The sequence below is a fragment of the Passer montanus genome, unplaced genomic scaffold (genome assembly GCF_014805655.1).
Source record: "Passer montanus isolate IOZ18808 unplaced genomic scaffold, ASM1480565v1 scaffold37, whole genome shotgun sequence".
Taxonomy (NCBI): Eukaryota; Metazoa; Chordata; class Aves; order Passeriformes; family Passeridae; genus Passer; species Passer montanus.
In genome coordinates, this window is record NW_024368485.1 from 2,843,990 (window position 1) to 2,854,517 (window position 10,528).

At 40.6% G+C, this 10,528-nt stretch overlaps 1 protein-coding gene across 1 annotated transcript; it reads right to left on the minus strand.

The window, feature by feature from the left end:
• Positions 1-2,406: 2,406 nt before the first annotated feature.
• Positions 2,407-9,772, minus strand: NDUFAF5 (NADH:ubiquinone oxidoreductase complex assembly factor 5). The gene is made up of 11 exons (XM_039717025.1): positions 9,541-9,772; positions 8,981-9,021; positions 8,709-8,772; positions 8,006-8,053; positions 7,801-7,904; positions 7,324-7,363; positions 5,126-5,323; positions 4,457-4,517; positions 3,193-3,276; positions 2,760-2,842; positions 2,407-2,639 (listed from the first exon to the last, which is right to left on the minus strand). Exons 1-11 carry the CDS (start codon positions 9,754-9,756, stop codon positions 2,553-2,555), a joined length of 1,026 nt encoding a protein of 341 aa, XP_039572959.1. The 5' UTR covers positions 9,757-9,772; the 3' UTR covers positions 2,407-2,552.
• Between the last annotated feature and the right edge of the window lie 756 nt (positions 9,773-10,528).

Below are 10,528 nucleotides of genomic sequence, written 5' to 3' on the forward strand. Positions count from 1 at the left end.
TAATCAAAATAATAATCTCCTTGAATTCTTTTCTCATTCTGTATTCAGGAGAAAAATATTCTGTATTATGCATTAAGCTTAAGTTAACCAAGCTTACAAGAGACATTACATCACCTTCATAACTACTTTTTAGAAGTTACTCACTCTGAAAAAGCTCTCAGCACACAAAGTACTAGGCCAGCAACTGGTAACCATGTTCTTCTTCACTACAATTTTAGAAAGCCATAAAGATTTAAATCTGAAAAAAAGAATTAAAATGAAACAGAGCCTTGTGACAAAAACATCTCTTCATAGTAAACTAGTAGCTTATTCAAGCAACTAGTTGAAACCAGGAGTAACCTAGAACTCCAAGAAGTACTATAGAAAAAAAACCCCATAATTGCAGTTAAAGACCCCCACAAAAGGCAGGTATCCAAACATAAGACAGGGAAATTAACACCTTGCCTGCCTGTTACATGTTCTCTAATTCCAACCCACATTCCACCAATGCCATATTTACTACTCCTTACTTCTATTACTCCCCAGCCCTTTTCCAAATTAACAGATTATCTGCACCTTGTTTCCCCCCCAAGGGCTAGGATGAAAGCTACTTACCTTTTCTCCCTGTTCAGAAGATGTTTCCCAACTACCAAAACACTTTACTATTTATGTATGCCATCTATGAAATATGAAATCAAAGAACTGGAAATCCTTCCTTTTCCCCATAACTTGGATACTTCAAAGGAGCACAGCAGGAGCACTTCTCCAATTAACATTTAGCCAGCACATTCCACCTCCTCATTCCCTTAACACAGTCTGAGTCACAACCACCAGCTCAAGTGACTGGAAATTAACCTACTAAAGCAATGATTTCTAAAGTTACATTAATTTGACACATAACTTCACAGAAACCTACATCTAGCAAACCAGAGATTCCTCCAGAAACAAGGGAATTTTATTTTAGCCAGAGAAGACCTGTAGAGTGATGCAGTATTTTGTACCAAGTCCACTGATGGAGTATTAAAAAAACAGAAGCTTTCACAGAAACAACCTCTTGTTTTAGATTTAGTCTTTAGAGAGCTTTAAAGGTTATCAGACCATTTAGTTTCTCCCCCTTTTTCCAGCAGAATTACCGTTCTTTTCTAGGAAAGCAAAAAATGAACTGATTTCCCTCAAATAATTACAGGTTAGGCTTGTAAGCAAAAACAGGACAGAAGGTTGCTGCCCTCCTTCTCATGAGGTGTACCTTCTCTGCCCATTTTTTATTCAAAGTCAAAGCCTGGTCAATAAAATAACTCCCCAAATCAGGACCTGACAGATGGGGAGAGTTCTGCCTACCTGGCCTGTTGGGTTTGTGCTATGCACAAGTTCTGTCAAACTCCACCTGGTGGATAATCTTAAAAAAGCCTAGGAAATGAACTTAAAAAAGTTTTAAGCTCCACCAGGATTGATATACCACTCAGATACTAGGATAAAACTTATGGAACTTTATAATTGGTTGTATAGACATTATCCTTTCTGTTTCTCCTCAACTCTATGAGTGCTACAATCAAGCAAAATCTCTGGGCAGGTATTTTTTCCAAACCTCTCATACTAATGGGTCACAGTTGCAATTAATATCAATTTCTGGTAATCCAGTTATAGAAAAGAAAAGTCATAGCTCCATGGCACAGCTAAAGAGAAAATTACTCTTCTTCTCTTTAGCCTCTGACATAGAAAAGTGGAAAGTAATGTGTAAATATAATTTTCAACTAATATTTAGATAAAGTAAAAATTATTCAAATCTCTTACAGTAACTTTTTACCCATACTTCCCAAGTCAAAAAAACCATAATAATTTGTATCTTTGTATTTGCTGACAGTTTCTCTTATAGGTTGTCTCATAAATACACCTGGTACCAATCTTTACTTTTGTAAGACACTGTTATTTACTATGATCTACTATCCTCGAGAAATAATTCAGAAATGCATTCAAGACATGTAAACCATACCTGTGATACTGAAATGCTGAAAGAGGCATTATTTTTGAAAATAGTAAATTTAATAAAAAGTTGTGAGTTGAATTGCTCTCTCAAAGACCTGAGAGAGCAGACTGCTCATAAAAACCATAATCATTTGTGTATTTGTATTTGCTGATAGTTTCTCTTACAGGTTGTCTCATAAATACACCTGCTACCATTCTTTACTTTTATAATACATTGCTTTATACTATGATCTACTATCCTTGAGAAATAATTAAAAAATGCATTCAAGACATGTAAATCATACCTGGAGCAGCCTGTGATACTGAAATGCTGAAAGAGGCATTATTTTTGAAAATAGTAAATTTAATAAAAAGTTATGAGTTGAATTGCTCTCTCAAAGACCTGAGAGAGCAGACTGCTCATATATTTATCTAGAAAGAAAAAAATTAACACAATTTCAGAGATAATGCTGTGGCACAGTACAAAAACCTCTATTGTGCATACTTTATTATCATTTCAGGATGTCATCACTAAATAAGCACAAGTGAAGACTGTCTGCAATTAAAACTTTTATAGAAGTTTCAAGACAATTATTATTTCTGAAGAGCAACTATTTTTTTCCTCTTTTAAGAAGTCCTTCTATTTTTGCCAGATCTCCAAATGAAACTGTTGCAGAACCTCGCTGGGCTGGTTTTGCCTAAGGGAAAAAAAAAAACAATATATAGGGCTAATTTTAAATAAAAATGTTTCTTAAAAAGCTTTTAAAACATCGTTTATTTAAATTATTTTCAAAGAGAAAATAAAAGCTTGACATTACCTGTGACTCATGGTATTTCCAGCCAATCATGTAGTAGATCTGAAAGGTGGCAGGTACGGAGCCGTTGCTGTTTCCGTACATTTCTGTTAGGGCAGGAAGGGAGAGAGAGAAGGTACAGGCTGTCAGCTCCAGGAAACACTCAGTTCTCAGAACATCACATTTGTCATAATGACTCCTGGTGAAAGATTTGGGACAGTAAAAGTATCTTATACTGGTGCATCAATACAGTTCAAATCCTGGCATTATAATTAAGGTTAAAAATAGCTTATGATAATGGCATTTTGTTCTGAAGTATTTGGGGTTTTTGGTTTTGCTTTGGGCTTGTTTAGGTTTTTGGTTGTTGGGTTTTTTTTTACACAAAGGTCATAAAAAAAGACACAGAAAAAATGTTCTTAAAGTCATTTTAGATTAACTCATCACTCTCAATACTGACCTTGGTATATTGCAGCAGCTGCCAGCATTGTCTCCCTGTGCAGCAGAGGTTTTCTATTCCAAGAGCAATTACTCTCCCCCATACCTAAAAATATGTTTTAGCTTTAAGAAAAAGAAGATATTGCACATGCCATGAGTTAAGTGTCATGCACTAAGGACAGGTTCTTACAAAACCAAAGTACAGAGTCCTCTATTCACTGTAAGACAGAACATACCAGAGATCATTGGGTGAGTTTCTTATGTGTGAGAATCCAGAGCTTTTAATTCCTATGCTTTGCAATTTACAGTTTACATTGCTAGGAATAATTTCAAATTATTAGTCCTTCAGCCTGAGTCTTAGAACATTTAGGCTTTTAAGTGTAACTGATTTTAAGAATGAGTACAAAGGGTTTATTCAGACACAATTCTACTGTTTTAACAGATAATCATTAAAATTACTAATCCAAGAGATTTAAAATACAAAATGAAGTAACCACAATTCTAATTCTTTTAATCACTTACTGCATTTGAATGTTTCTGCTCAGAATAAAAGTTGCCTTTCCATTCAGGAATTATTCCATACAGCAGTAGATAAGAAATGCCCTGAGTTGCTGTCAGTAACAACAGACTGCATGTGAATGACTGCTCTACAATCCATGACAAAGGCAATCAGAATATTAACAAAATCATTACTCAACTGTTTGCTGTTCCTCATCATATTCCAAATTAAGGACATATTTACTTTCATTCCAAAGCAGTTTGCTGATTGCCCTGGTAATCAGAAAGGCTCACAGGAAAAGTCAGCGTGTGGGATAGGGGCTTCTGTCTCCCTTCAAGAGCTTTTCTGTACGTTATACTGGATAGGCTCATGCAGAACAGGAACCCCAGGGAAGCAGAACATTCACAGCAGACCATGAAGCAGCAAATCCTTGACTTGTGCTTCCCAACATAGATCTCCAGACAGGCATAATCTCCTGACTCACTAGATAGCAGGAAAAAAATTCTTTGTGATGTAGATGGTGAGACATTGGCTCAGGTTGCTAAGAGAGGTGGTGGATGACCCACACCTGGAAACATCCAAGACCAGGTCAGATGGAGCTCTGAGCAATCTGATCTAGTTCAAGATGTCCCTGCTGACTGCAGAGAGTTGGACTAGATGGCCTTTAAAGGTTCTTTCCAACCCACACCAGTCTATGATTTGGAGTTGAGAAACACACAGTAAAACAGCTCTGTGTCTGGTCCACTGATACAGAAAACATTTATGTTTCCACATAGAATATACTTGCCTTGTAAGTCTTCCATAACCTCAAATAACCCTGGGTAGTTCACTTGGATTTCATCAGTATCCTAGAAGAATTGAGAAGTTCCATTTTAGAGCACATCAAACTAAACTGCATTATTTCAACAGCATTATTTCAACCTTGCTGTACTACCAAACTATTCCCTGCCTGCAGCAGGAGGGTTGGGACTAGATGATTTCTAAGGTCCCTTCCAACCCAAACCATTCTATAATTCTATTCATCTGCCTCCTCTGCTCAAATCATGTATTTCTAGGAAGCATGTACTATTTTAACATTTCTAAAAAGTTTTGCTTAATAGCCCAAATGCAATCAAATTTTAATTTAAATGCCATTATTTTCTTCTTGGTTTTAGAAGAAAGAGCAAGTGTCTATAATTTTTTCATGCAGGTCTAACATTCTCTGACATTTCTCCAAGAAAACCATCCAAATTCTACTGGGCCATGAGCCAAAGATACACTTCAGTTGGTTCCCTTAATCACCACAAAGCCAAAAGCAGTGGCAGTCCAGGCTATTTCTGCAGCCTGATCAGTGAGGTGCCCCATATGCAGAAGGAAGCTGTATGTCATTACTACATTAGCAAACAGTGATTCTCATATTCCAGCAGCTCTGACGTTCTGGATTGTTCTCCCTCATGGTTCTCTTACTTATAATTACCACAGTGAGGGTGTTGAAGCCAGCCCTGGAGAGCAGATGTCCCAGATCAGCGACAGCAGTGAAGGGGGACACGTGAGGAGAGAAGCCCCCCTCCCTCTCCAGCTCGGCCAGCTGCAGGGAGCAGCGCAGCTCGTACAGAGTGTCCCCTCCAAACATGGCTCCGATGAACACTCCGTCCGGCTTCAGCACCTGGTGGATCTGCAGCACACAAACACTGGGATTCACATTCTCTGAACGTGAGAGCAGCAAAGAATGATCAGAACAATTCTCATCTCATTTACTGCTCCTGTGTTGTTCACAAGCAGAATGCATTGTGGAAGATTGTCTACCTGAAGGGAACTGGTAATTGGATTCTGATGTGTTTTGATTCATTGACCAGTTGAATCCGTGTGTGTGTTGGGACTGTCACAAGATGCACAGCAGTGGAGTGCTTGGCAGATTCAGTTTAGATGTAATACAATGTAATATAGTATAATAAAGTAATTAATTAGCCTTCTGATAAGATGGAGTCCTCCTCCTTATTTCTCCCTGCCACAGCGGTCGCCTTGTTTCCTATACATAACTAAGTGGTTCTTAGACTTTTTATCTTAAAGAACTCAAAATCAAACATTGTAAGAACTGTGACAGACTTTTATTATTCTGCAGGGCAAGCTGTGACACAGCTTCTGGTCACATTGCAAACAAATACTCTGGCTGAAGAGAGACTATTTTCTATTTTTAAGAGGAAATCCTCAGAAATTACACTTACAGTTAGGAAACACAGAACAAACCGTGGAAATTGAGGGTAAAACTATTTTCAGCACAATACTCCTAAGACAATATTCTAAATTAATTTACTTCTAAGAGGAGGGTAGATTAAGGTAAGTATGCTATTTACTTTTACTTTCTCAGAGCAGCAAAAGCACATTTTAATAGCTTGATTTAAGAGAAATGAAGACTTTACTTTCCAGTACTGATCTCTGCACTTCTGAGACAATTGAGTAATGCCATTTTTATTATGTCTACGATTACTTGTTATTAACCTGCCAAAAGAGCAAATCATAATTCAAACACCAAGGCTGACAAGCGGTCTCCTAAGTTCTAGCCCTCTTCCTAGTGAGAAGGCAAATAAACTCATGCTTTCTTGTTTCTTTAAGAGTTGGAAATGATCTCTGGTTTGGACATCCAGAAGCGCCTGATTATATAACCAAGCTAACAAGACAGCAAGCATTTCCAAAGCCGTTGAAAATAAAAAAAAATTCAATAGTTTTTTTAATGAAGTATTAATCAAGCTACCTTTTCTGTGCTAGTAAAAAAGCCTTTAATTGACAGGTAAGAAAATCAGGCAGTTAAAGGCAGTTTCCATTAGTTGAAGACAACACAGGAGATCATAAAAGCTGGCCAAGAAGCCCAGTTCCCTTGACACTGTGAAACAGTGCAAATTATATTTTACTGTGGGAGAAAGTATTTGACCCTCCAGAGAATACTTAAATTCTGGTGAAAATTGTGTATTTCTTTCCAAGTTTTTTTTTTTTTTTTTAATAAGTACTGAATGCATTTCAACTGATTTATATTATTTCAGTAACAGTAGGGTAGTCCTATTCCTGATAGGGCAGGACTACAGTAACTGATCAATTTGAAATAAATTAAAAAACAGCAAACTGGTTAAGATGTTCCTTGTTCTTGCACCACATTTTTGATTTGACTAAAATTTATACCTGCAGGAAAGAGCTGAAGTAATCCAAAACTGCTGGTGGAAAAAAAAATATTTTCTGTCCTCAACAAGTATTTGCTTTATTCCAACATCAAAAAGTCTTGGTCAAAGCTGTATTTCAAAATAAACAGCTGAGACATAAAAATAACTTAAGCTCCATAAAGCAGCTCTGGAGCAGTGCAGTATTTTACTACAAGTAGTAAGAGCTAACAATAAAAAATCAATAGCACTGCCTCAGGTGACATTAGTTACCATGATCTCAGCTGTGGAGAATCCAAATATTGTACAAATATGTTGTTTCAGTTATTTATTCAAAACTGATCTGAGGGAGCAAATTATTAGCAATATCAGCTAATGCTCCTCAAACTGCCAAAAGTATTGCAAAAAATACTTGTGTGCAACAAGAGTTGTGTGCCTCTTATTTAAAGAAGACCTAAAATAGAGAGTGCTCTCAATGCAAGTAATGGCAAGTGCTAATTTAGAGTATTAAAAAACAATTTCTTACCTCTTTGAAAGCTTTAGGAAGGTCATTCACCCAATGCAAACTGAAATAACAGAAATGTACATTTTATAATTTCAGATTAAATCAAAATTAGAGAATGCCAGTAACTACCTAATTAGCTAAGAAAGTTCCAGGAACCAAAGCCAAAACATGACTTCTGAAGGTGCAACCAGGCTGAAACACCTGCTTGAAACTGATACCAAACAAGAACAGAAGTTTATCCACACAGCACATATTTTTGGTGAGAAAACACAAGTCCTGGAGACTAGCTTGTCAAAATACAGGAAAGAGAGAAATTCCAAGAGTTTTGAAGGAAATTAAATAGAAGGACATTAGTTTTTCCTAATGCATGCTCATATTAACTATGCAAGTACTTTTCTTATTGCTTTTTAATGGACTAGTAATCTTTGTTGGATTTATTTTCTTAAAGCTACTCTGAAAGAACATTGTTAAGAACTTAAATAAATTATGAATACGTACCTTAAGCTGCTGACAACAAGATCAAAGGTATCTTCTTTGAAAGGAAGGAATTCCTCATCAGCTACGACCCTGACCGTCGGGATTTCAGATTCTACAGCATTTTTCTAATGATGGGTTGGAAGAAAAACAGCTCATCAAAACCTCACTTCTTTTGCTTCCCTGTATTGTAGAATTGAAGCACTTTAGCATTCAAAAAGCTACTTACTAAAGCATTCTCTGCGATATCAACTTGAATAAGTTTTTCAACTGTTTCCTGAAATAAAATTTAGAAAGTTTATTAAATACGTGAATTATTTTGTAAATGGACATAAGTAATTTTTTGGCACTTACTCCTATTTATAATAAACTAGGAAGAATCTTTCCCACTCTTGATAGAAGCTTTATATAAAGCACAAAGCCCTTTTCCCCACCCAACGTGGCACCTGCTCCCAGGGAGAACAGCTGAGGCAGAAGCAGTAAAAGAAAACACATTCTGTCATTTTAGGAATAAGTTTAGTTAAACACAAACCATGGATTAACAGCCAAGAAGCACCTTTACTTACAGAGCAGTTCATGAATGGTAAACTGTTCGTGGCTTCAGAGCCTCCATAATGACACTTCTCTTTAACAACTAAGTGTGGCCAATAGATTCATCAAAGTAACCAGGCATATTCCTACTCAAAACTAAAGTTAACTGTGTCATAATAGATAAATTCCCTTACATATTTGTCCAGTTTTCAGCAGCAATAAATGAAGAACAGCCTGCACAACACACAGCTTTGAACTGTAACCACAGGTATAGGGGTAGGGGGGAAGATTTACCTCATCAAGACTCAGATGATTGTCTTAAATTGTAACAGAGCCCGATTTGAAAGGAAGGCACACATATGACCTTCCTTTAAACACTTTTAAGTATGAAGAGACAGTACCTTGGTTAAGTGCTGAGCTATGTAACCTCTTCCAGAGCCAACATCCAAAGCGAGAGGAAACGTTCTAAAGGATAACATCACCAACACAGAACATAACTAAGTCTTAAAATGTTTTTAATTTTAGACCATATTAACTTTCCCCTGCTAATCTCTAAGGGCTGAACTCAGCCCACCGAGCATCCTTTTGTGGTGCCTCGGGGAAGGCGCTCCGCCTCCAGCGATCTCCCCAGGGGTGCCATTCCCAAGGGATGAGGGCAGGGCGCGGGGCTCACCTGGTGATGTCAAACACCCGGTCCGCGATCCTGCCGCCGACCTGGGGGGAGAGCCCGCGGTCAGAATCACAGGATCAACGAGGCTGGAAAAATCCCCTGAGATCGTCAAGTACAACCCATTAGCAACCAGCACCTCGTCAACCAAAGCATGGCACTGAGCCACGTCCAGCCTGTCTCAAACACCTCCAGCGACCGCGACTCCACCACCTCCCTGGGCAGGGCATTCCAACGTCTGATCACTCTGAAAAAATTCCTAATGTCCAACCTAAACTTCCCCTGGCAAAGTTTGAGACAATGTCTTGTTATCCTGCCGCTGGCTGCCTGGGGAAAGAGACCGACCTCCACCCGGCTACAAGCTTTATCCAGGGAGTAGTACAGAGTGACAAAGCGAGCCCTGAGCCTTTTCCCCAGGCTGAATACCCCCGCTCTCTCAGAGGCCTTGTGCTCCCGACCCTTCCCCAGCCCCGCTGCAGCTCCTCGATACCCTGAGGGGATCCCGAGTCCCCGAGCGGCGGCGCCCGGACGCGGCCGCAGCCCCCGCGGTGACCCCGGCCCCGCACCTCCTCCCGCAGGTAATCGCACTTGGCGGGCTCGGCCTGCAGCGCCGCCCAGTTCTTCTGCTTCCGCTTCAGCCGGCGGTCGAAGGGGCTCAGCGCGCCCGGGTTCGGCGAGGAGGAGGCGGGAGGAGGAGGAGGCGAGGCGGCGGCCCTCGCTGGCAGCGCCCAGAGCGAGCGGCACCATCGCGCCTTCAGCGCCGGCCGCGCCAGGCCCCGCATCGCCCCGGCCGCGCGCGGCACGGTCGGTGTGAGCGGGGCGTCCTCGGGGCTCCGCCCTGCGGTCTGCTCCGTTGCTGGGGTCGGGGACGGAGAGGGTGTGGGCGCTGAAGCCGTCTTGGCGCGCCTGGTGCTGCTGGTGGGCTGTAGCTGCGGTGCGCGCTGGGTTAATCTCACGGGGTTATGGTCCCGTGCGTGGGTCTGGTGAGGAGTCACGGAGGGATGTGTCTGCAACCCAGGTGTATTCGTTGTCGTGGAATCATAGAATGGCCTGGGCTGAAAGGGATCTTGAACACAGTCTCGTTCGAAACCCTCTCCCATTGCTGGGGCACCCTCCACCAGGCCAGAGCTCCATCCAACCTGGCCTTGAACACTTCCAGGGATGGGACATCCACCTCTCTGGACAGCCTGTACTATTCACCCTCACAGAGAAGATTTTTTTTTTTTTTCCTATCTAATCTAAACCTGCCTTCTAATAGGTTGAAGCCGTTCCCCGTTGTCCTGTTACTCCAGCCCCTTGTGAACAGTCTTTCTTCATCTTTCTTGTGGGCTCCCTTCAGGTGGAAGGCCACAGTTAGGTCTCCCGAAGCCTTCTCTTCCCAAGGCTAAACAATTTCAATTCTCCCACTCTTCTCTCATAGGAGAGGAACTCCTGTTGTCTTGGTGGTCTCTGGACTTGCTCCTACAGCTCCGTGTTCTTCCTGTGCTGTGACCCCAGATGTGGACACTGCACTTTAGCTGGGCTGTCACCTGAGCAGAGGGGCAAGGAGTCTTT

Bases quoted from the DNA above. Each gene is read 5' to 3' on its own strand.
- NDUFAF5 (XM_039717025.1), bottom strand. From the start codon at position 9,756: ATGCGGGGCCTGGCGCGGCCGGCGCTGAAGGCGCGATGGTGCCGCTCG. The intron at 8,773-8,980 runs GTGAGCCCCGCG...GTTATCCTTTAG, and splicing joins CGGGTGTTTGACATCACCAG to AACGTTTCCTCTCGCTTTGG. The intron at 7,364-7,800 runs GTACGTATTCAT...CTGTTATTTCAG, and splicing joins CTTGTTGTCAGCAGCTTAAG to TTTGCATTGGGTGAATGACC.